The 27,214-nt window shown below is 43.1% G+C and overlaps 1 protein-coding gene across 7 annotated transcripts in view; it reads right to left on the reverse strand.

Annotated features, from left to right (window-relative positions):
* gclc (glutamate-cysteine ligase, catalytic subunit) overlaps window positions 1-27,214 on the reverse strand; it is an 83,169-nt gene that overhangs the window by 5,279 nt on the left and 50,676 nt on the right. For 6 of the 7 annotated variants that reach the window (XM_078213246.1, XM_078213250.1, XM_078213247.1 and 3 more), the window contains 5 exons: window positions 25,732-25,844; window positions 17,391-17,483; window positions 16,266-16,370; window positions 963-1,044; window positions 193-296 (listed from right to left, as the gene is read on the reverse strand). In XM_078213246.1, coding sequence (XP_078069372.1) covers window positions 193-296; window positions 963-1,044; window positions 16,266-16,370; window positions 17,391-17,483; window positions 25,732-25,844 — 497 coding nt within the window. The remainder of the gene's footprint in view (window positions 1-192; window positions 297-962; window positions 1,045-16,265; window positions 16,371-17,390; window positions 17,484-25,731; window positions 25,845-27,214) is intronic. The other variant, XM_078213251.1, reaches the window with a different exon arrangement.

Consider the following 27,214-nt stretch of genomic DNA (forward strand, 5'->3'; position numbering starts at 1 on the left):
AAAGAATCATACATTGGGCCGGGCTCTCATTTCTTTCCAAAAATTATTATAGAAGATTGGTGGGGCTGGGAATCAACCAATTAGCTCAGTTACCAAAACATGTGTAGTTTTGGTTCCGGAGCAGAAAGCAACTTTCTCAGACACAATTTCTGCAAATCACAGGTGAGTAATACAATGGAAATTTACCCTTACCTTTCCATTAATGATTGTGTCTATGCTCATTAATGCATACTCTTCTGTATCCAAATCAATGCCATTTTGTGCACAAGCACAGCCATCAACAACTGGGTTTCCAACTAAAACGACAAAGCCATGATTAAAAGTATATGATGCAACATATTTGCAATTGTCCTCAACCGGAAAGTAAATCTGGCGTTATGACAGATCGACACACAAGTTCAAGTATTATTCAAATTGAAGTAGCATATTATTAAAGCACAAGATAAGCACCCACACAAAGCTCTATGTTTTAGTTTTGCTTTTCTTAGAACTCCATACAGCTTGAGCAAGTTGCAAACAATAGAGATGAGAATTACACCAGTCAGATTTAATGTATCCAATCAACCAAATCCAGTTTGCTTTACTTCTATAAACTTGTTACAACGGAATTGCTCTGCTCGTACCTATTCCATTTGTAACATTGGGTATTTCAGATAAAGGGACTGGTAGAATTTTATAGTTACTTCCTCTCTGGTGGCATATATGTTCAACATTATCTTTTAATAAATGAGTGAGTTTGTTAAAATCAACGAAAATGAGCGCCACAGACCACCTTCTTAATATGCTTCTTGGTGTGCAGCCTTATATTCCCACATTAGTTCCTATAATGCAGCTTTGAGTCTGACTTTTATAATGTGCAAGTCACTTACTTGTGGTTTGTATATTAAACCTTAAAATACTTGGGGTAACTTCTGGAGAAGTTTTAAATTATTGAATTGAAATCCAAAATTCCTAATTTTTACCTTTGTAAATGTCTTTCCTAAAGTAGAACATTCCTTGGCGTACAGCATCACGCTTTTGAGCCACAATCAAATTCTCATCCACCTAGTCCAGTAAAAATAATGTTAGATTTTAATGCTTAAGGACTGTTTAAAGCAAAATTATTTTAAATAGTGTTCTGATGAACATCAATGCACTTTGATATAAAATACCAAGCAACTTTGTAAAACTGTAGGCATATTGGAAAGATCTATAGCTGTAATTTTATCTTCACTACACCAAATTCCATTATATCAATAACTTCAAGTGGATGCACAAACAAATTTGCTACTTTGCGGGCAAGCCAAATAATTGTTCACCTGAAAAAAAGTTCAATTTTACAAGATCAAACTATTAAAAGCTAAAAAACCATTTCAAAAAAACACAAAGGAAAATTAGCTGGTTCAAAAACAATGAACAGCTTTGTTGATTGTCACAAAATAACTAGTTGAATTGTGGAACCGAAAATCAACAGAACAGAGCAGCATATCATCTTGGTTCACCGATTCAAAATATTGGCTTGGATTTCCAGCTAGGCTTTGCCGTTGTTTTCCCAGCATCATTCACCTGAAATTGGCTAAACTGGTGCAAAAGACTAAAAATTCAAGTACAAAGAGCTTCTGTAATATTAGACACCACTTTAAACAACATGGAGCTAGATTCCACCCCTACCCAAGATCTAGGCTGGGATTTCCAAAAACTGTGCATCAGGTGGGTTCGGTGACGAGCAGAAAATATTGCAAGGCGGCCAAAGTCATGTTTCATATCAAGATAAAAGCAGGAAGCCATCGCCATCTTCCCCCATCAGTGGCCAGCCACATTTCCAGCCATTCAACGTTGGGAACCTCATTGTAATATATTTGCATGTCATTTAGGCCAGCATCATACCCCTACATCAAATCGTGTGTGTCCAAGGAGGTGTGATGTCAACATATGACTGGTCTCAGAAGGCGTACACCTGATGACCCTCTGTTTGGAGCTTGGAGCTGGCGCTGGCAGGGGAGGGATGAGGATAATGGCAGGGTATGCACCTGGGTGAAAAATGTTTCTTGGTATGTGCGCTGTGTGGTGGGATAGCCTTTAGAAATGGTGCCCGGATCATCAAAGCGCTGAGCTGATGACGGGCGACTCACAGGCTGCCTGCTAGTGATACATCATGCAACTGTTGCCTGCCTTCTTTTTCTTCCAAGTCTCTCACTACATGGCAGAAAAAGCCACCACCCTCAACATTACTTTTTCATCTAACTTCTGCCTTTGCCGATAGCGGAGAAAAGCTCCCTTAATTAATAACTTTACTTTCTGCTAATTGTATAGGCCTTAAAATTAAGCTTTTGAGGGTACAAGGACACAATATTAAAAGCTTTTAAAAGTTAATTTAACTGACTACTTGGGTACATGGTCCTGCAATGCTTTTCCAAAAATTATTTTTCAATTATTTAAAATTGGATTATACTCTTGTGAGGGACCAAACACTGATTAAAAATCCATTTGCGAAAATAAATTTTCAGCTGTATTAATTAAATTGCACCAAGTTACCATTCATACTATGTCAAAGAGTCTTAAAGCAATATTTTAAAATTAATTTAAAACATTTAATTTTAAAACATTGTACAATTGCAGGGGTTCAAGGCAGATTTTACGTTCAGTAATATGCAAATATGTTTGAGTAGAAGTCAGGACATCTCAATTTTGCATTCAGATTGCTAATTGCATCCAAAGCAGAAACTCTATTGTATTATCCACACAATGGAGTATTACGCTGATACATGCAAATTAAACACTTATGCATTAGGTTGGTAGAAGGAGACAAGTGCGAAGATATCTTTCATATCCTTGACCCTGGTGGCCTCTAGGAACAGCAAGCAGTTTATTTTGAAGGATGAACAGATAGATCACATAACTGCAGCAAGCCTGCATGAGGAAAAAGCCTGTGATTTGAAAGATCAGAGATCCAAAGTGTTAACACTTTCTCAGATGCTGCCAAACTTAGTGATATTTCCAGCATTTCTTGTTTTATTTCAGATTTCTCACGTCCACAGTATTTAGCTTTGTGTCTGGATGAGAAAGGTTGATAAACTTGGCATTTGAACTTGTATAAACTTGAGGCAATGTTGCCTTAGGACATGAAACATGGGCCATGTGAAGGCCCCTCAAGCCTGTTAAACCATTCAGTGAAATCATACTGATCTAATTCCATATACCTGTCTTTGCCCATATCAGTAAGAGTTTTAACAACACCAGGTTAAAGTCCAACAGGTTTATTTGGTAGCAAATGCCATTAGCTTTCGGAGCGCTGCTCCTTCGTCAGATGAAGGAGCAGCGCTCCGAAAGCTAATGGCATTTGCTACCAAATAAACCTGTTGGACTTTAACCTGGTGTTGTTAAAACTCTTACTGTATTTACCCCAGTCCAACGCCGGCATCTCCACATCATGATTGCCCATATCAGTCAATACCTTTGGTCAAAAATTTCAATCTAAAATCTCAGATTTAAAATTAGTATCAACTGTTGCCAGCCAAGAGTGTTCGAAACTTCTACCACCTTTGGCACATAGAAGCATTTCCTGACTTCGCTCCCAACAAATCTGGCTCTAAATTATAGGTTAAGCCCCCAAGTCCAAGATCTCTCAGCCTGCAGTTCCCCTTAATATTGTGAAAAATATGATCAAATGATTTCCAAATGTAAATTGCACAGAATACAGCCAGAGTTTGTGTAAAAGCAAAATGCTGCCAGCATGCTAGAAATTTGATAAAGCAGAAAATGCTGATAAAGGTCATCAGCCTGAAACTTTTTCTCATTTGAGGTGCTGCCTGAGTATTTTCAGCATTTTTGTTTTTATTTCAGGGTTTGCGTAATCTCACCTCATAATTTAACCTTTGGACTCCGGGTATTATCCTGTCAAATTTGCACTGCGCTCCCTCCAAGGCCTACATATTCTTCCCAAAGTGCAGTGGCCAGAACTGAACCATGACTCCAATTATGGTCTAACCAGGCTTTGGTATTGCCGTGGAATGACTAATTTTCTGTATTCCAGTCCCCCAGAAATAAAGGCCAACATCACATTTGTCTTTTTGATTATTTTCTGAAACTATTCATGATATTTTAATGAATTAGGTATATGGACCCTAAGGGCAGGATTTTTCAGCTGCGCTCGCTCCAAGACTGGAAAATCCCACCCAAGGTCATCAGACCTTTGCATGGTCCAAGTCCTGCCTGCTACGATTCCCATGGTGGTCAAGATGGGAAAATTCCACCCCAAGTCTCTTTTGACCTTCACAGCTTTTACTTCAACATTTAGAAAGTATTCTGCTCTATTCTTTATAGATTTACAGTGGATGATCTCATGATTGGCTATACTGAAATCCAGTTATTGCAGTTTTGTCTCCTTCACTTATCAATATCTTTTTTGTAATTGTATGCTTCCATCTACATTGCTTACAATGTGATTCTCTATCTCATAATCTGAGTTGCTGATGAATGCAATGAACAGTTGAGGTCAAACAAATCCTTTTGGGATTTAGCTAGTCACATCCTGCCCATTTCTGATAACCTATCCGTCATCCCTGTTTCCTGCCACACGGCCAATTCCTGAATGAAATCAATTATTTTTCCATGAGCTTCAATTTCAGAAAGAGCTGAGGACCATATAGATTAACCAAGGTTCAATTACCTGAGGATGCAATAAGGACACTTCTACAACTGTGCTCAGTATTCCTAGGTTTGTGTGAACAAAATAAATCATGCACTGCTGCTTACTACATAATGTTTTCTGCAAATCTCAATGCATGAATGTCAAATGGGCCCTGAAGCCATCTGACAAACCGCTATCAAAATTGTTTGTGCATAAGGCATTAACCACGCCTCACACTAGCTCAAAGGTCTTTTGTAAAAAAAATTCAAATTAAACATGTTAAAAGAATAGCTGAAGAGACTTTAAATTGAGAACAGGTACTCGTGTCACTTTTGATAATATCCAGCAGATGACAGAGTGCACTGGATTTGATTTTCAAGTTTGCTGACGACACCACCGTAGTGGGTCGGATCTCAAACAATGACGAGACAGAATACAGGAATGAGATAGAGGATCTGATGAACTGGTGCAGCAACAATAATCTCTCCCTCAAAGTCAACAAAACGAAGGAGATTGTCATCGACTTCAGGAAGCGTAAAGGAGAACATGCCCCTGTCTACATCAATGGGGACGAAGTACAAAGGGTCGAGAGCTTCAAGGTTTTAGGTGTCCAGATCGCCAACAACCTGTCTTGGTCCCCCCATGCCGACACTATAGTTAAGAAAGCCCAACAACGCCTCTACTTTCTCAGAAGACGAAGGAAATTTGGCACGTCAGCTACGACTCTGTGGTAAACCACTGTTAAGCTTATTGCCTGTGTGAGAGAGACATGCCTGGACATGCCCCTGCCGGCCCTGTCTGAGACTCCTCCCCCCTGGTGCAGTATTAAGGTGACTGCTCCCCACCCCCCTGCCTCAGTCTCTGGACCAGTTCACTGGCATGGGTGTGCTCTAAGTCTTTTGTGAATAAAAGCCTATTTGTTCTAGCATACAAACTGGTCTTTGCTTGATTGATAGTGCATCAATTTTATTAGCAAAAGTTTTGGGATGGAGCAGATACTAAAACCCGATAGAGGCTCCTATGGCTTGAGGATCCAATTCTAGTCTAACAGCTTCGATCACTGGCTGCGATGTTTCGAAACTTTCCTCACCGCCTCCGTCGTCCGGACCAAAACCGACAATCTACACATGCTCCACGCCCGGGTAAGCGATCAAGTATTCTCGATGATTAGAGACGCTGAAACTTACAAGGATGCGATCGAACTTTTAAAAGGCCAGTACAACAAACAGTCTAATGTAATCTACGCCAGACATCTTCTGGCTACTCGCAGACAACAGCCAGGAGAATCGGGCGATCAATTCCTGCGTGCGTTGCGAACACTTGGCAGGGGCTGCAACTGCAAGGCCGTAACAGCCACCCAAAACACTGAGGACTTAATCAGAGACGGGTCACGTCACGGGTATCAGGTCAAACTATATCCGACAGCGACTGCTGGAACAGGGTGGGCTGGACCTACAAAAGACTGTGGTGCTTGCCGACTCGTTAGAGGTGGCCTTCCGTAATCTTGAGGCCTACACCCCCGACCACGGGGGCGCATAGTGGACGCCGCAGTCGCCGCCACCTCTGTACTAGGGAGGGCCGCAGGCCTACGCCATGCCACGTCCCACCAATGACCCGACCGCTGCGGCTGTCTCCGGAGGCCCAAAGTGCTACTTCAGCGGTCTGGGGAAGCACCCCCAACAACGCTGCCTGGCGAAGGATGCGATCTGCTTCGGGTGTGGAAAGAAGGGCCATTACGTGAAGGTATGCAGGGTGAAATCGACCTCCAAGCCCAGTAGCGCCATGTGCAACCTGCAGGGGCCACCATCTTGGGCGCCAGGAGCCGCGTGTGAGCTGCCATCTTGGACGCCGTCAGCCGCGTCGCAAAATCCAATGGTGGCTTCGGTTACGCTGGACCAATCTAGACCTCACCAACTCGCCAGGTCCATAATGGACATAGAGGTAAACGGTCGCACTACAAACTGTTTATTTGACTGTGGGAGTACGGAGAGCTTTATTCACCCTAACAGTGAGTTGCTACGCCCTTTCAGTACTGCCAGTGAAGCAAACAATCTCCATGGCTTCAAAGTCCCACTCGGTGGATGTCCTCGGGTACTGCGTGGCGACCCTGACTGTACGGGGCACAGTGTACAAAACTTTCAGGCTCCTCGTGCTGCCACAACTCTGTGCTGCTGTACTCCTGGGGCTAGATTTCCTGTGTCACCTTAAGAGCATCACCATGGAGTATAATGGGCCTTTCCCCTGCTCTCTGTTTGCAATCACCAATTCTTAGATCGCTCACCGCGCACCACCTACAGCCTCTCGATCCTTAAATTCACCCCTCCCTCACTGTTTGAAAATCTCACCCCCGACTGCAAGCCCATCGCCACCAAGAGCAAATAGTACAGTGCTGGAGACAGAGTTTTTATCAGGTCCGAAGTACAACGGCTCCTAGGGGAGGGGATCGAGGCCAGTACCAGCTCCTGGAGAGCCCAAGTAGTAGTTGTTAAGACTGGGGAGAAACATCGCATGGTCATTGACGACAGTCAGACCATTAACTGCTACACGCAGCTGGACGTGTACCCCCTTCCCCGCATATCTGGCATGGTTAATCAGATTGCGCAATATCGGGTGTTCTCCACCAGACTTAAAATCTGCATACCACCAGCTCCCTATCCGCCCGGAGGACCGCCAATATACTGCCTTAGAGGCGGATGGCCGCCTCTATCACTTCCTTAGGGTCCCCTTTGGCGTCACCAACGGGGTCTCTGTTTTCCAGCACGAGATGGACCGAATGGTAGACCAGAACAGGCTGCGGGCCACCTTCCTGTACCTGGATAACGTCACCATCTGCGGCCATGATCAGCAGGACCACGACGCCAACCTCCACAAATTCCTCACACCGCCACACTCCTAAATCTGATCTATAATAAGGAGAAGTGCGTATTCCGCACACGCCGCCTCGCCATCCTTGGTTGTGTTGTGGAAAACGGGGTCATCGGTCCCGATCCCGACCGCATGCGTCCCCTCCTGGAACTCCCCCACCCCACCAGCCTCAAAGCACTGAGGAGATGCCTGGGCTTCTCGTATTACGCCCAGTGGGTCCCCAATTATGCGGATAAAGCCCGTCCGCTCATCGAATCCACCTCTTCTCCCCTGACGGCAGAGGCCCGTCTGGCCTTCGACTGCATCAAAGCAGACATCGCAAAGGCCACGATGCACGCTGTAGATGAATCTATCCCGTTCCAGGTGGAGAGCGATGCGTCTGACTTTGCCCTAGCCGCAACCCTTAACCAGGCGGGCAGACCCGTGGCCTTCTTCTCACGAATCCTCCAAGGCCCTGAAATTCGACACTCCTTTGTCAAAAAGGAGGCCCAAGCCAAAGTGGAAGCTGTATGGCACTGGCGCCACTACTTAGCTGGTAAATGATTCACCCTATTCACGGACCAACGGTCAGTTGCATTCATGTTTAACAACACGCAGTGGGGCAAGATCAAAAGTGATAAAATATTGAGGTGGAGAATCGAGCTTTCCACCTACAATTACGACATCTTATACTGGCCCGGGAAGTTCAATGAGCCCCCAGATGCCCTGTCCCGGGGAATATGTGCCAGCGCACAAATAGACCAATTGCAGACTCTCCACAACGACCTCTGCCACCCGGGGGTCACCAGGTTTTTTCACTCCATTAAAGCCCGTAACCTGCCCTACTCCATTGAGGAAGTCTATAACCAGACACTGCCAGGTCTGCGCAGAGGGCAAGCTGCACTTCTATCGGCCAGACAGAGCACACCTCAAAGGCCACCCGCCCTTTCGAACGTCTAAGCGTCGACTTCAAAGGCCCCCTCCCCTCTTCTGACCGCAACATATACTTCCTCAACGTCATTGACGAATATTCACGTTTCCCCTTCGCTATTCCCTGCCCGGATATGACCTCGGCCACGGTTGTCAGGGCCCTGCACAGCCTCTTCACCCTGTTCGGTTTCCCTAACTATATCCATAGCGACCGGGGATCCTCCTTTATGAGTGATGAGCTGCGACAGTACCTGCTCTCCAAAAGCATAGCCTCGAGTAGGACCACCAGCTACAACCCCAGAGGAACGAACAGGTAGAGAGGGAGAACACGACAGTCTGGAAGGCCGTTTTACTTGCTCTGAGGTCTAAAGGTCTTCCAGTCACCCGCTGGCAAGAGGTCCTCCCTGATGCGCTACATTCGATTAGATCACTCCTTTGCACAGCTACCAATGTACCCCTCACAAAAGAATGTTTGTTTTCCCCAGAAAGTCCTCCTCGGGGAACCTCACTACCGTCGTGGCTGACGTCCCCAGGCCCTGTCCTGCTCCGGAACACGTGAGGACCCATAAGTCGGACCCCCTGGTCGAAAGGGTCCAGCTCCTCCACGCCAACCCCCAATATGCCTATGTGGCGTACCCCGACGGGCAGGAGGACACTGTCTCCATTCGAGACCTGGCACCCGCAGGTGCCCCAGGGACCACGACGACCCACAACCCCACACCCCTAACCCCAGTATACAGCATGCCTGAGCCCCAGGAGCCGCCACTACGCACCCGACAATCGGAAGGGACTACAGTCGACTCGAGCGACAACGGCCTGGCGCCTGAACCAACACCGTGACCACCGGAACCAACACCACAACCGGCACTATGGTGGTTGCAGCGGCAGATCAAGCCCCCAGAGTGACTGAACTTGTAAATTTGTAATGCTGTAAATATCGTTCCACCCACCTCACCCCCGCCTGACTCTTTTTTAAAAGCAGGGGGTGAATGTGGTAAACCACTGTTAGCTTATTGCCTGTGTGTGTGTGACATGCCCCTGCCGGCCCTGCCTGAGGCTCCTCCCCCCCCCCCCCCCCCCCCCGGTGCAGGTATAAAAGGTGACTGCTCCTCCCTCCCCCCCCCCCCCCCCGGTGCAGGTATAAAAGGTGACTGCTCCCCCCCCCCGCCTCACCTCAGTCTCTGGACCAGTTCATCGGCATGGGTGTGCTCCAAGTCTTTTGCTAATAAAAGCCTATTTGTTCTAGCATACTAACTAGTCTTTGCTTGATTGATAGTGCATCAGACTCTCACCGACTTTTAAGATAGAAAGCATTCTTTCTGGTTGTATCACAGCTTGGTATGGTTCCTGCTCTACCCAAGACCGCAAGGAACTACAAAAGGTCGTGAATGTAGCCCAATCCATCACGCAAACCAGCCTCCCATCCATTGACTCTGTCTACACATCCCACTGCCTCAGCAAAGCAGCCAGCATAATTAAGGACCCCACGCATCCTGGACATTCTTCCTTCGGGAAAAAGATACAAAAGTCTGAGGTCACGTACCAACTGACTCAAGAACAGCTTCTTCCCTACTGCCGTCACACTTTTGAATGGACTTACCTTGCATTAAGTTGATCTTTCTCCATATGACTAACTATGACTGTAATACTACATTTTGCACCATCTCGTTTCCTTCTCTATGAAAGGTATGTTTTGTCTGTATAGTGCACAAGAAACAATACTTTTCACTATGTTAATACATGTGACAATAATAAATCAAATCACTGCAAGAATTCCACCTGAAACCATTTTGCAGAGTACTGCCATAATGTGATTGCTTACCTATTATGTAATGTTTACATTGACTGAAGCCACCTGTCCTATTCAAAAGCAGATACGAGGTGAGCTGTTCATTACAGCCAGAACTATGCATTGCAAATGAAAGTCCAGAATTATTTTCTCCTACCACTTCAATCACATGTTCAGCAGAACATACCACAGATTTCTGAACAGCAAGGTTTGAGCGTCATAGTTGGCATATTTGCTCTCAACCTAAATTAGCCACTACTTAGGTAACAGATGGTTATGACAGATGTTGCAACAGGTTCCAATTTGCTGTGTTTTTGATGAGCTTTTGTTGGAGATCTGCCAGAGCCCTCCACCAAACAGCACTCCTCTGCTCCCACTAATAAATCAAAACAGTAGTGAGAACAAAGATCAACATCCTTCTGTGCTCCAGCAATTTATAACAAGTTGGCAAGATGCACTGAAGCCCATTCAGTTGTGCAATGAATATGACAAGATAATTTTCCAGAAAATTTCTTCTGATTCCAGTGCATTACATCTTCTTAAAGCACCTTCTCCTGCTTTCTCCACCGTTACCAACAATAAGTGTGAGGAGCTCAGACTATTTTGTTCATCCGGCAGTAAGGGTACTTCAGTTGCAAGCAATGAAAGAACTTCAAAGTAAATCAAAGAAACTTCATTACACCACGCTAGGGCCACACCTGCTCTCCACAATCCCCATCTGCTTCCTATTTATACCTGGTCAGCTGACCACCATGTCATTTTGCCACTGGTTATATTGTCTACCAGGTCAGCTGACCCTCAGTACATTACCATTGGTTGGTTACATTATGATGTGGAGATGCCGGCATTGGACTGGGATAAACACAGTAAGAAGTCTAGCAACACCAGGTTAAAGTCCAACAGGTTTATTTGGTGGCAAAAGCGTGGCATTTGCTACCAAATAAACCTGTTGGACTTTAACCTGGTGTTGCTAGACTTCTTACTGTGGTTACATTATAACAGATTTCAATGTTATCACTAACATAGAATCATAGAAACTCTACAGTGCAGAAGGAGGCCATTCGGCCCATCGAGTCTGCACCGACCACAATCCCACCCAGGCCCTACCCCCACATATTTTACCCGCTAATCCCTCTAACCTACACATCCCAGGACTCTAAGGGGCAATTTTTAACCTGGCCAATCAACCTAACCCGCACATCTTTGGACTGTGGGAGGAAACCGGAGCACCCAGAGGAAACCCACGCAGACACGAGGAGAATGTGCAAACTCCACAGAGACAGTGACCCGAGCCAGGAATCGAACCCGGGACCCTGGAGCTGTGAAACAGCAGTGCTAACCACTGTGCTACCGTGCCGCACATTTTGTCAATGAGACCCACATTGTTCCCCATTACTGACCCTACTCCCAGGCCAGAATTCTATAGAGCTTGAACGTGACCTGAACTCATGTAAAGTCGTGCGAGAAGTTGGGTGCATGCTGCAGAGTCCCAGAGATTCATCCCACTCAGCCCACCCAAAGCACGGGTGGAAAAAACTTCCGTATTCCCGCCCGTTGACACTTAGTTTTTTTTTGAGAATCGTCCCCCGAATGTCTCAAGGGTCTATGCTTGTCCCCCATTTATTTCTCACCTACACATTCATGGCAGCATTATCCAAAATAGCTGCATCAATTTCCACATGTATGTTGTTGATCTGGACACATCCCCTCTGTCTCTTGACCCCTCCACTTTTTAAATTGGTCCATTTGTTCAACCTCCAGTACTCGATAAGCAGATATTCCCTTCAACTAAATATAGGAGGACAGAAACTATAGTCTTCATTCCCAATCACAGATTCCATCCCTCTCCCTGGTAATCATTTGAGGGCGAATCAGACTGAGCTTCCTACCAAATATCTATACAAAGACCATCTTTTTCCACCTCTAACATCACACAACTCCACTCTTGCCTCAGCTGAAACACACACCCATACCTTTCTTACTTCTAAGACTTAATACCAATGTATTGCTAGCTGACCTCCCTATTTCTATCCTCTGCAAACTTCAGGTCATTCAAAATTCTGAATGGCCAAAACTGTCCAACCTTGTAGAGTCCAAACCCTTTGTTTACCTGGTAAAATTGATATCGGGGAGTTGAAAACTTAACAAAAACACTCTTTTCTTTGAAGGCTCAGATTAAACTAACAGAACGTTGAAATTGCATTCCCAGAATTTATAATGGAAATATGACAGAATTTACTTGTAATCAGAGCAAAAGTATGGAATGATAAAAACCCAAAGTCTGCCCAATGTCCCTCAGCTTCTGAGGAAAAGGTTCCAAAAGGTTCTTGACCATTTGCTTTATATAATGTACTATTTTTATGAAACAAAATCTGAATAGTTGATCAGCTGTACTTTCCTAATATTTAGCTTGGTTCTGAATCTAAAACAGACCCAGCACGGAGTTAAGAACAGTTATTTTATTTAGGGGTTAAAATGTCACCCCCACTACTTTCTCTGGGAGTTCACTTCTGTTATCCTGACAGCAGTTTAAATCCCAGCCCACACGGAAGTGAAGACCGTGCTGAAGGGAATATACATCACAACAAATAACCTCGAGACTAAACACCCCAAGGCCTTGTTCATCATGGCTGGGGGCTTCAATCAAGAGTGTCCTACCAAGATAACACCAACATGTCTCCTGTTCCACCAGAGGCCCAAACATTCTAGATCACTGCTACACAAGCATGCCTACCACTCTATCGCCCACCCACACTTGGCAAATCAGACCAGAAGGCTGTGCTCCTGCTCCCGGCTTGCAAGCAAAAACTGAAACGGGAGAATCCGTCAAAGCAGCAATGTTGGTCTGAGGAATCAAATGATCTCCTACGGGATTGCTTACAGTCAGTAGACTGGTCAGTATTTAAAAACTCTGCGACCAACCTGAATGAGTACGCCTCTACAGTAATTGACTTCATTAGTAAGTGTGTAGAAGACAGTGTGCCAAAGAAGCAAATCCGCGTGTTACCCAACCGGAAACCATGGATGAACAGGGATATCCACTGACTGCTGAAGTCCAGGTCTGAGGCATTCAAGTCAGGCTACCCTGACATATACAAGAAATGATGTGGAGATGCTGGTGTTGGACTGGGTTAAACACGGTAAGAAGTCTCACAACACCAGATTAAAGTCCAACAGGTTTATTTGGCAGTATTAGCTTTCGGAGCCTCAAGCTCCTTCTTCAGCAGAGTGAGGACTTGTGTTCACAAACAGGGCATATATATGGACACAAACTCAATTTACAAGATAATGGTTGGAATGCGAGTCTTTACAGGTAATCAAGTCTTAAAGGTACAGACAAGACTGGATTATCTGTAAAGACTCGCATTCTAACCATTATCTTGTAAATTGAGTTTGTGTCCATATATATATCCTGTTTGTGAACACAAGTCCTCACTCAGCTGAAGGAGCTTGAGGCTCCAAAAACTAGCGCTGCCAAATAAACCTATTGGACTTTAACCTGATGTTGAGACTTCTTACTATACAAGAAAGTCAGATATGATCTAAGGAGATACATCAAAGATGTCAAAATACAGTACTGGACCAAGCTAGAGTCACAGGCTAGCCACTCGGACCCCTGCCGACTATGGCAAAGTCTGCAAGACATAACAAGTTACAAGATGAAGGCATGCAAGATCGCTGGCACCAATGCAGCCTTCCCTGATGAGCTCAATGCATTCTATACCCTTTTTGAGCAAGAGGTCAGCAAGAGCACGCCACCCACCCGGAAGCCTCAGATGAACCTGCATCCGAGGTCACCATTGCAGATGTCAGAGCAGCCTTCTTGAAGGTCAACCGACGGAAAGCGACTGGCCCAGATGGGGTACCCGGACGAGCACTCAGATCCTGCACAGACCAGCTGGCGGGAATATTCACAGACATCTTCAACCTCTCTTTACAGCAACCTGAGGTCTCTATCTGTCTCAAGACGGCGACCATCACCCCGGTACCAAAGAAAAGCCAAGCAGCGTGCCTTAATGACTATTGTCCGGTGGCTCTGACATCCATAATTATGAAGTGCTTCTAGGTTAGTCATGGCACGAATCAATTCCAGCCTCCCAGATTGCCTGGATCCACTATAGTTCGTCTACTGCCGCAACAGGTCCACAGCAGACTCCATCTCCCTGGCCCTTGCACTGGAACGTCTAAATAACAAAGACACCTATGTATCGACTGCAGCTCAGCTTTTATCACTCATCTTCAAACTCCATGGCCTGGGGCTTGGCTCCTCCATCTGCGACTGGATCCTAGACTTCTTAACCTACAGACTGCAAAAAGTGAGGCTAACAACAACACCTTCTTCATGATCACCCTCAACACAGGTGCCCCACAAGGCTGTGTTCTCAGCCCCTTACTACACTCCTTATACACCTATGAATGTATGGCCAAATTTCCCTCCAACTCAATTTTCAAGTTTGCTGATGACACCACCATAGTGGGTTGGATCTCAAACAATGATGAGACAGAGTACAGGAAAAAGATAGAGAATCTGGTGAACTTGCGCGATGCCAATAATCTCTCCCCCAGAGTCAACAAAATGAAGGAAATAGTCATTGACTTCAGGAAACATAGTGGAGGGCATGCCCGTCTACATCAATGGGGTGAAGTAGAAATGGTCGAGCGCTTCAAGTTTTTAGGTGTCCAGATCACCAGCAGCCTGTCCTGGTCACGCCATGCCAATGCTATAGTTAAAAAAAGCCCACCAATGCCTCTACTATCTCAGGGGGCAAAGGAAATTTGGCATGTCAACTACAACTCTGACCAACTTCTACAGATGCACCATAGAAAGCATTCTTTCTGTATCACAGCTTGGTATGGCTCCTGATCTGTCCAAGAACGCAATAAACTACAAAGGGTCATGAACGAAGCCTAGTCCATCACCCAAACCAGCCTCCCACTCATTGGCACTATCTACGCTTCCTGGGAAAAGCAGCCAGCATAATTAAGGACCCCACACCCCCGGGCATACTCTCTTCCATATTCTTCCGTCAGGAAATAGATACAAGAGTCTGAGGACATGTACCAACCGACTCAAGAACAGCTTCTTCCCTGCTGCCATCAGATTTTTTAATGGACCTACCTCACACAAAGTTGATCTTTCGCTACACCCTAGCTATGACAGTACATTCTGTACTCTCTCCTTTCCTTCTCAATGAATGGTATGCTTTATCTATATAGCGCGCATATACTTTTCACTATATACCAATACATGGACAATAATCAAATCAAAAATTTAAGAGGTGCCAATTGCAGTACCCTGAATCGGTTTCCAATTTTGAGATGCATTAATTTTAAACTGGTCACGTCTAGCTCTCCTTTCACAGTTCACATTAAAATTATTTTCTTAATATTATCCATACCTGTCAAGCATCCAGAAAAACAAAATCATTCATGTCTCCTTCCAATATTATCGCCGAAGAACACTTCAGAGAATCACCACAACACTTTTCACCAAATCATCTTTGATAAACTAATGTCTTTCTTGGAATTGAGGGCATTAACATTTCAAAGAAAGCAACATTTTCTCAGTATGCCTTTTATAACCTATGATCAACTCTTAAGTTAAAAGGTGGGGTGGGGGGTTGAACATGTAGTATAGTTCTCGCATGCCAGCCTGGATAGTTTTCATGCCTGTCATAAGTTCTGAAGTGTCTTCTATCACGACAGAGTTTCTTTATACAAAATAGGTGGAAGTAGGCAGATGCTGTGGCTTCAGTATTAACCTCTTCTTAGAACCAATGAAACATCTGATCATCCTTGAAGGTTTTTCATTGTGATCATAATCATCTACATCTCCTCTGTGACAAAAAGGGGAACTCAATCGCCCAAAGACAGCAGTTACATCTAAGATGCTTAGGATATTCTACACATCACTAAGTTTTCATCGCTTAACTAATGTAACCAAGATTTTCTAGTTCTTCTAGAATAATCATGCTTTTCTCCACTTATTAGTCACATTAGCTGCAAACCAACAAGTCCTAGAAAATGTCTATTCCATTCATTATTGCTTTTACAACCAAACATAGAACAATATATTGTGGAAATACTACTTACTTTTGAGAGTGGAAGAAGAAAATCCAACTTGTATGAAAGGATCACTCTGGTTAGCAGTACAACAAAGACAACATATGCAGAATTCTCAAAATCTGTCAATTGGACCTGTGAACAAAATGTTTCCAAAAAATAAAACATTCCTCTGCGCAATTATATTTTTGAAGGGAGATAGCATTTTCCTCAAACTTAAACAAGTGATTATTAATACACAGCATGGAATATAGCAATTTAAGGTAATTTAATGGGAAGCCAAGAGGATTTTGATAAAGTGAAAAAGGGAAGGCTTATAGCTCTAATTAGTGTGTCGGGGTGGTGGGGTGTCAGTAACAACTAGTCAATTTAAAATAGTCACGGAGTTAGAATAAATCTTAGGAGAAATTGAGGAGCTGTTGGAATACACTGCAGTATTGCTTTTCAAGACGAAGATGGATAGAAGGCTACGAAGACTGCAGGAGCGTGGGAATAGTTTTTGATTGTTCCAGCAGAGATGGGACCGGTATTAGACAAAATTTCTGACCAAAGACTATGCACTTCTTCCTTCCAAAGTGACACAGGAGGAAGTATCAAAGCTCAAAGATGGCCATTAAGCAGCTCTAATCTGGTGTCAGCTGAGCGAACAAAACAGAGGGACATGCAAAAAAGACGAAACGTTGGCAGCCAATCCAACTCAGTCACCTCCCATTACTTGTGAAAATACAGATACAGAATTATGGAAGGACTCTCAAAATCAATTTTGTCATTTAACACAAAATGGATCACCTCCAATTCAGAAGCACTCTGCTCACTGATCATTTACATCAAGTCTAAAATCAAATTATCATTCTTAAATATATTAAGGAACACTTTTTAAAGCAAAAAATTATTTTCAAAAAGAAATTAATGAACTGATTTTACATTTGGTGATATGCAAATTAATATGAACAAGAATTTGGTGGGGGTTGGGGTGGAAACGTACTTCCAAACAGCCACAGTCACTTTATCAAAATCCTCTTGGCTTCCCCTTAAATTACTGATTGCTCCCCAAGTGGAATCTCTACCCCAATAAATTACATAAGCAGATGAAATACAAATAAATTGGACTCGAATTACATTGAACAGACACATTAATACAATTATACTACTTACCTCCATTGGTCGAAATTCAACTCTCCATCCAATTTCAGAATTTGGGGGTGGTGGCTTGAATCTCATGGTTTGCCAATTTGTGGATTGTATATTCTAAAGGTAGTCAATTGCACAAGTTTTTTTTTAAAGTTCGTTTTCATAATTGACAATTTCTATTACACCTTTTGAAACATTTTTAAAACATTACTGTTTTATAAGCATTCCAGTTGAGATATTTGTACTTAAGAAAAATCAAAAACAGATAGAATTTAGAAGGACAGCTCTGTACTAACGTAAACTGTTAAGGGAATCTTCACAGTAAATATTTTAAAATATGTTTAAATTAAGTGATCACACAAAATATCTGTTAAGTGCAAATGTGCAAGGAAGTGACAGTACTTTTAGCTTTAAATGTTGAGAAATCTGAAAGATAAGTGCAACTGAAATTTTAAAATTGTTCCAAGTCAAAACAGAACACCTTACAACTTATTACAAGAATGGAAGTATAACATTTATATACAACATTCTAACCTAAAACTGCAGTTTTCCAATGACTGGAGTACATACAACAGTAAAATGAACAAATAGCTATTCAATTGCAAAACCCGCAGCATTGGATTAAGGCTCATAAAATTAATGAACTGAAAAATATATTAAATAGATAAACTGGCTTAACAAAAGTGGTTAGAGGGAAAATCTCAAGTACCATTCACCCAAATGTGGAGTAACACTTTCCTTTTTGTCAACACTGTACAGGTTGGGGGGCGGGGGGGGGGGGGGGTGCAGGGGGTTTAACTTAAACAGCACTAATTTCTCTTCTCACCACCCTTCTGTAAATAGAAAGGTACTTTGATTTGCTTCCCCCTTTATAAGCAGCGGCATGTTTCCCCAACCCCTCAGTTCTAATAAGATCCAGTTTTCTATTAATAACCCCACAGCAAACTCTGAATTGGATGAACTCAAAGGATTAGTTTATTTGCACACAGTCAACATGGGAGGGTAACTGCTCTCATAGTAAAAGATGGATAGAGAAAGGAAGGATTTACAGGGCAAAGGCCTAGAGAAAATAATTATTACTGTATATTTCACTTTCAGTGGCGTTGACTTCACACAAGAAGATAGACATGCAGAGATGAATCAGTCTTCTAAGCCATGGTACATAAGTCCTGATAGAAAATGTAGATGGGGCCAGGTATTCAGCCTGGGCCTAGATCTTTTTCTATGTTGGTGCTAGGTAGATGGAAAGTAGGCAGACTGATGTTTTTCAGGACCACAAGATAATACCACTGGTTCCATCGGCTAGGGATTTATGTCACATGACTCCCATCCATCCACTCTAGCTTTGACAAACGGTGTGTATCCCTTTGTCTTGGTCCTCGAGATTGTTAACGTTCAAACCATTTATTCTTGAAAGGAAGGCCGCAGGACCCTTTCTCCTAGCAGACAAACAGGTGCCAGTATCCTGACAGATGCCCTTGTATTGTCCCTTTGAATTTGGTCTCTGCAGCCTAGTGAGTAAAATATCAAGGGTGGCCCAGATTTTACAGCAACAATGAGCATCTTTCGCACTTGCAGTCTTTGTTCTTCTGAAACAGACAGCAACTTCTGGAGTCCACACACGTGGAAGTATTGAACTACTGTCAGTGATTCTACGGTTCTCAAAAGTTGAAGTCTTTGAATTCTTAAACTGCAATCAATTAGAAATCACTGAACAGAGACTTCCATTTCATGCCATTAGGCTTGTTGTAAAAACTTGAGTAAAAGTTACACCTTGTGAATGGGGCATTCCCAGTGTACGAAATTCATAATGGTTGCTGAAAATCTCTCTGGCCTCGAAAACTACATTTGTCTTTGTTGAAAACAAAATTTCTAGATTACTTTGTTTTAATGTGATATTTTCAGCTTTTCCGTTAACCATGTCCCAATCTTTATTTTGCTTTCTGTAAAGTTACATTAAAAGTATTGGTTAATCAATGCTTCTAAATTTCCTGGTTTGCTTTCTGAGAATTCTTCAATATTTTTGGTTGCTTTCACCCTGTTGCTGGATGCCTGGACATCAGATTCAATTTAACATTGGAAAAGATGAACGCCACATCACAGAAATCGCTAGATCTTTGTGCTTAGCTTCCTTCAAGGTTAGCAGCAAGCATAGTCACATCACTACAGTCCACAAAATCCAGGTCACAAATATTAAATTGCACTGCTATAATACCAAGCACAATACTTGCTAAAGTGCATTAGTACCAGTTCCCTAAACATGCCCAGTTGCAATATGGATGCAGCTTTGCCAGATCAATAATGAAGGAAGTCTAATCACATTTCAAGTGGATCTGGATCAATGAACTAAATGAGGTTCAGAATTGCAGGTGAACTTCAATGTTATAGTAACAGGAGATGCACATTTTCAAAAGGTGGAAAAGTATTTGGACAGAGATCATGATCTTTTAAAATTGGTATGATGTGGTCATCAACAAAACTGTTTACGAAAAAAGATATCAATAGCATCTGGTTAAAAGTCACTTGAATCTATGCACGATTAGGGAAAAAATAAAAGCAAATTACTGCGGATGCTGAAATCTGAAAAAAAAAATGCTGGAAAATCTCAGTAGGTCTGGCAGCATCTGTGGAGAGAATGAAACTCTGACCAAGGGTCATCCAGATTCAAAATCCAGGTGTCCTGCTGAATAAATATCAGGAGTTAAGACTCAATTTAAAAAGCAGGATTTCAGGGGTGATAATCGCTGGATTAGTGCCCGAGGTGCATGCAAATCGGAATAAAAGCAGATGGATCAGGAGAACTAACTCATGGCTAAAGGTGAGAGAAAGAGGGCTTTCTTTTCACAGGGCATTAACATAAGCTTTTGGATAGGAAACAATTGTACCAATGGGAAAAGTTCTACAAGAATTGAGATGGGTGCTGTGTCCTAATGGGTGTGGCAAAGGCTTTAAATCAGTAAAATGTTAGAAGGGTAGTGGCAAAGTAATCTGCAAGAAACATAAGCAGCGTACATTTTAAATAAAACTGGATAGGAGAGCGTAGGAAAGAGTAAAGGAAGATAGGACACTATAAAAGACTAAAAGATTGTTTGAACAAAGTGCAAACAAATTAAAAAGGTCTTCTCTGCAATGCATACATGGACTAGAATAAATCCAGATAAAAGCTAGATAAAAGGGTCCAGATAAAAGCTGGAATAAGGACACTTTGCCTGAATGCACGAAGCATTCAGAACAAGGTGAATGAGTTGATGGTGCAAATCAGCACAAGTGGGTACGATCTAGTGGCCATTACAGAAACGTGGCTGAAAGGTGACCAGGACTGGGAGATGAATATCCAGGGGTATCAGGCGTTTAGGAAGAATAGACAGGAAGGAAAAGGTGGTGGGGTCGCGCTATTAATAAGAGATAATATCAGGGTAGTACTGAGGGATGACATAGGCTCTGAGGAACAAAACGTGGAATCATTATGGGTAGAGATGAGGAATAGTAGAGGGAGAAAGACACTAGTAGGTGTGGTATATAGGCCCCCAAATAATAATGTTGAGGTAGGGAGGGCTATAAACAAGCAGATAAGGGATGCGTGTAAAAACGGAACGGCAATAATCATGGGGGACTTCAACATGCACATTGACTGGCAGACTCAAGTCGGTAAGGGTGGAATGGAGGAAGAGTTCTTAGAATGCTGTCGGGATAGTTTCCTTGAACAGCATGTTACGGAACCGACGAGGGAACGAGCTATTTTGGATCTGGTATTGTGTAACGAGGTAGGTAGAATTAAGGATCTTATTGTGAAGGACCCTCTTGGGTCTAGTGACCACAATATGGTCGAATTTCTGATTCAGATGGAAGAGGAGAAAGTTTGGTCCCAAACCAGTGTCCTCTGTTTGAACAGAGGGAAATATGATAGGATGAGGGATGAATTGGCTAAGGTAGACTGGGAGAGCAGGCTGGCAGGTAGGATAGCTGAGGAACAGTGGAGGATTTTTAAGGAGATCCTTTTCAGTTCTCAGCAAAAATATATTCCAGCAAAAAACAAGGATTGTAAGAAAAGGGAGAACCAGCCGTGGATAACGAAGGAAATAAAGGAGAGTATTAAAATAAAAACAGCTGCGTACAGAGTGGCCAAAAATAGTGGAGAAACAAGTGATTGGGAAAAATTTAAGAAACAACAAAGAGAGACTAAGAAAGGGATAAAGAAAGGAAGGATAGACTATGAAGCTAGGCTAGCAATTAATATAAAAAATGATAGTAAAAGTTTTTATAAATATATAAAAAGGAATAGAGTGGCTAGAGTGAATGTTGGACCCTTGGAGGACGAGAGGGGGGAGTTAATAGTGGGAAATGAGGATATGGCTGAGTCTTTAAATAAGTTTTTTGTGTCGGTCTTCACGGTGGAGGACACAAATAGTTTGCCAAATATTAACGATAGAGGGTTGGCAGCAGGAGAAATACTTAATACGATTAATGTTACCAGAGAGGCAGTGCTGGGTAGACTAATGGGACTGAAGGTGGACAAGTCCCCGGGTCCGGATGGAATGCATCCCAGGGTATTGAAAGAAATGTCAGAGGTAATAGTGGATGCGTTAGTGATTATTTATCAAAACTCGTTGCATTCTGGGGTAGTGCCGGTTGATTGGAAAACGGCTAATGTTACGCCGCTGTTTAAAAAAGGAAGGAGACAAAAGGCGGGTAACTATAGGCCGGTCAGCTTAACGTCTGTAGTAGGGAAAATGCTGGAATCCATTATTAAAGAGGAGATAGCAGGGCATCTGGATAGAAATGGTTCGATCAATCAGACGCAGCATGGATTCATGAGGGGAAAGTCGTGCTTGACGAACATGTTGGATTTTTATGAAGATGTGACTAGGGCGGTTGATGGAGGAGAACCGGTGGATGCGGTGTTTTTGGATTTCCAAAAGGCGTTTGATAAGGTGCCCCATAAAAGGCTGCTGAAGAAGATTAGGGCACACGGAGTTGGGGGTAGTGTGTTAAAGTGGATTGGGGACTGGCTATCCGACAGGAAGCAAAGAGTCGGAATAAATGGGTGTTTTTCCGGTTGGAGGAAGGTAACTAGTGGCGTGCCGCAGGGATCGGTACTCGGGCCGCAACTGTTTACCATTTATATAGATGATCTGGAGGAGGGGACGGAGTGTAGGGTAACGAAGTTTGCAGACGACACAAAGATAAGTGGAAAAGTGAATCGTGTGGAGGACGGAGAAGATCTGCAGAGAGATTTGGACAGGCTGAGTGAGTGGGCGAGGATATGGCAAATGGAGTATAACGTTGAGAAATGCGAGGTTATACACTTTGGAGGAAATAATAACAAATGGGATTACTATCTCAATGGAAACAAATTAAAACATGCTACCGTGCAAAGGGACCTGGGGGTCATTGTGCATGAGACGCAAAAGCCCAGTCTGCAGGTACAACAGGTGATCAAGAAGGCAAATGGGATGTTGGCCTATATTGCGAGGGGGATAGAATATAAAAGCAGGGATGTCTTGATGCACCTGTACAGGGCATTGGTGAGGCCGCAGCTGGAATACTGTGTGCAGTATTGGTCCCCTTATATGAGGAAGGATATATTGGCATTGGAGGGAGTGCAGAGAAGGTTCACCAGGTTGATACCGGAGATGAGGGGTTTGGATTATGAGGAGAGGCTGAGGAGATTGGGTTTGTACTCGTTGGAGTTTAGAAGGATGAGGGGGGATCTTATGGAGACTTATAAGATAATGCGGGGGCTGGATAGGGTGGAGGCGGAGAGATTCTTTCCACTTAGTAAGGAAGTTAAAACTAGAGGACACAGCCTCAAAATAAAGGGGGGGGGGTCGGTTTAAGACAGAGTTGAGGAGGAACTTCTTCTCCCAGAGGGTGGTGAATCTCTGGAATTCTCTGCCCACTGAGGTGGTGGAGGCTACCTCGCTGAATATGTTTAAAGCGCGGATGGATGGATTCCTGATCGGTAAGGGAATTAAGGGTTATGGGGATCAAGCGGGTAAGTGGTACTGATCCACGTCAGATCAGCCATGATCTTATTGAATGGCGGGGCAGGCTCGAGGGGCTAGATGGCCTACTCCTGCTCCTATTTCTTATGTTCTTATGTTCTTATGTAGAATAAAGGAATAGTTTAAAAATAAGCATCGCCAATTTAATATGGAGAGAATATTTTCTCTGGAGAGCTGTGAATCTTTGGAACTCTATTCCCCAGAAAGGGCAGGCAAGATTAATGAATGTTTTTAAGGCAGAAGTAGATAGATTCTTGACTAATAAGGGAGCCAAAGTTTAAAGTTTGTTTATTAGTTACAAGTAAAGCTTACACTAACACTGCAATGAAGTTACTGTGAAATTCCCCTCGTCACCACAGTCCGGCGCCTGTTCAGGTCAACACACCTAACCAGCAGATCTTTCAGAATGTGGGAGGAAACCGGAGCACCTGGAGAAAACCCACGCAGACACGGGGAGAACGCGCAAACTCCACACAGACAGTGACCCAAGCCAGGAATTGAACCCAGGTCCCTGGCACTGTGAAGCAGCAGTGCTAACCACTGCTACCGTGCCTTCCCATGCCGTTATGGGGGTAGATGGAATGTAGAGCTGAGGCCACAATCAGGTTAGCCATGATCTTACTAAATGATGCAACAGGCTCAATGGGTCAAATGGTCTACTCCTGCTCCTCAGGGGTAAGGCTTACAATCAGATCAGTTATGCTTCTGTTGAATGGCAGAGCACTCTCAAGGAGCTGAGTGGCCTACTCCTGCTCCTAATTTGTATGTTCTTATACAACAGGGGACTTGTGTATTGCGAGGAACCTGAAAAAGTAGGGGTTATCTGAGACGGGGCTACAGAAAAAAAATCAGAACTAGGAGTAAAACGTTGCAGGATATAATGTATTTAGAAAAAAAGAGAAAGGTGGTCTAGCACTATTTATTACAGATAACAGTGGCAGTAGAAAAAAGAATGCAGCTATCAGCAAGACAACTGTGTGCAGTTCTGGTTGGCATTTTATGAAAAGGACAGAGGCAATGGAGAGAGTAGAGAAGATTTACAAGAATGATAGCAGAAATGTATAAGTATACATATCAGAAGAGGATCAATGGACTAGGTCTCTTTTCCCTGGAAAGAAATCTGAGGGGTGACCTAATAGTAGTCTTTAAAATTAAGGAAGGATTTGATAGAGGGAATAAAGAAAGAACATTTCCTCTTGCGGCAAAGAGCATAATTAGAGGTCATCAATATAGGATAGTCACCAAGAAATCCATTTAGAAGAAACTTTATTCAAAGAGTTGGGAGAATATGGAACTCACCATTACAGAAAGAGGTTGAAATGAATACTAAAGATGCAGTTAAAAACCTGACAAACATAAGGAGGGAAATGATGATAGATTTAGATGAGGAAAGATGGAAGGAGGCTCAAGTTGGGTAGAAACATTCGAGTAGACGAATTGGGCTGAATGGCCAGTGTGTGTAGTTGATCCACCAGATCCAAAATAATCAGGCAGTTTTACAGCGAAACGGTTTTTATTTCCACTCAAAATGGACTCGTTGCAGTTCCCTTCGCTTTGTAACAACATTCTATTATCAGGCAGGTTTCTCCACCCCACCTTACTATGAATAACTTCCAGAAAATAATTTAACACGTCTGGTTCGCTACCACAAATATAAATGCATTTGAAACATTCTATAGTGCAGTTGTAATTCAATATTAGGAAGAGCAAAGCTATGGTGTTTATTACACACTACAAACCCTGTTCCCTTCCTTGACACTCATTTGGGTGGATCAGACTATTTGCATTCTTAGCAACTTATCACTAAGAGAGTTTATTTCTGTTCCGTAATATCGAACCCCCTCACTCCATCTGCTGCAGAAACCCACATTTATATTTTTGTTACTTACAGACAATAATTTAAAGCAATCCAGGCCAGTTTCCAATCTTCCACCTTCCAAAACCTTAAGCTCATCCAAACTCTCCTCCCTGTATCCCCCACTTGCACTAATTTCTGCTGAACTGTTTTGGAACCTGGACTAACAATGCCTCAAGTTCACAATTTGTATCATGTTCAAAGCCCTCCAGGGCCTCACCTCCCCTCTATCACAGAAATATCCAAGAGCTCATGTTTCTCCAACTCTGGTCTCTTCTACCCTCACTTCCTGCGCAACATTACTGGTGGCTGTGCCTTCAGCCATCTAGGATACAAGCTCTGTACATCTCCCTCCTCTAAGATGCTCCTTGAAACCTACCTCTTTGACCAAGCTAATTATCATTTTTGTCTGACTGCACTCCTGTGAAGCACATTAAGATATTTTATTATTTCAAAAAAGATGCTATTAAAAGAATGTATTGCTGTTGTTGATACTGCAGATTACCTCAAAGTGGTCAGATTCATTTGCATCATCCATATGTATCCTTTCTGCATACAGTGTCAAGGGATCCCGAATAAAAAGGTGAGCTATATGCTGTGCCAGGAGATGATCAATACCTGAAAAACATATTTCCAACCTTAGGATAAAAACACTTCCTAAAATCAAAGGAAATTGCAAAAAAACATTACTAGACAACATAATATGGTTTTTTTTTTGCCCCACAGGGACACTTGGTAATCCACCAAAATCTCCATAACCTGAATAGATTTATTCTTATCTCCCAAGATCAAGTTCAATCTTGAGGTAAAGCAGGGCTAATTGAGCAAGAGTACCAAAAAAAAAGTTATTTCAGAAGTTTTACGTTCTATTATTTACATAAATAAAGTAAAAGTTCAGATAATTTTGAAAGTAGAAAAGCAAAGTTGACCAGTGCATTTGAGTTGCTCTGCAATGGAGGTCGAGTAGTTAGGAGATAGAAAATGAAGATGCTGCATTGCAAATATTGTTGAGTGTGTAATTATAAACTTACATTTTTGTAGTATCTTTAATGTAGTAAAGCATTCCAGGTACTTCACAGGAGGATAAGAATGCAAAAATTGACATTGAGCAAGGCGGTAAAGAGGTCAGGACAGGTGACTGAAAGCTTGGTCAAAAAGGGAGGATGTTGAGTATCTTTAAAAAGGCAAAAGGTTTAAATAGATTTGCAGAGCTTAGGGTCTAGATAACCAAGGATGCACAAGAGGTTGGAAGTGAAGCAATAGGATAAGCTTCAGAACCTGGATAGAGTGGATGTGGAGAGGATGTTTCCACTAGTAGGAAAAACTAGAACCAGAGGTCACAACCTCAGGCCAAAGGGACAATCCTTTAAAAGAGAGATGAGGAGAAATTTCTTCAGCCAGACAGTGGTGAATCTGTGGAATTCTGCCGCAGAAGGCTGTGGAGGCCAGGTCATTGAGTGTCTTTAAGACAGAGATAGATAGGTTCTTGATTAATAAGGGGATCCAGGGGTTATGGGGAAAAGGCAGGAGAGTGGGAATGAGAAAAACATCAGCCATGATTGAATGGTGAAGCAGACTTGATAGGCTGAGTGGCCTAATTCTGCTCTTAATGTCTCATGGTCTCAACCCAAGAGATAGAGAAAAGAACAAAGAACAGTACAGCACAGGAACAGGCTCTTCGGCTCTCCAAGCCTGCGCCGATCATGAAGCCTGCCTAATCTAAAACAGTATGCATTCGGAGTCCTTATCTTTCCATTCCCATCCTATTCGTGTATTTGTCTAATTGCCCCTTAAATGACGCTATCGTACCTGCTCCCACCACCTCCCCAGGCAGAGCGTTCCAGATATTCACCACCCTCTGTAAAAACCTTGCCTCGCACATCTCCTTTAAACTTTTCCCCATGTTCCCTAGTACTTGACTTTTCTACCCTAGGAAAGAGCATATGACTATCCACTCTGTCCATGCCACTCAATCTTGTCGACTTCCA

This window comes from Mustelus asterias, chromosome 5 (assembly GCF_964213995.1).
Source record: "Mustelus asterias chromosome 5, sMusAst1.hap1.1, whole genome shotgun sequence".
Lineage (NCBI taxonomy): Eukaryota > Metazoa > Chordata > Chondrichthyes > Carcharhiniformes > Triakidae > Mustelus > Mustelus asterias.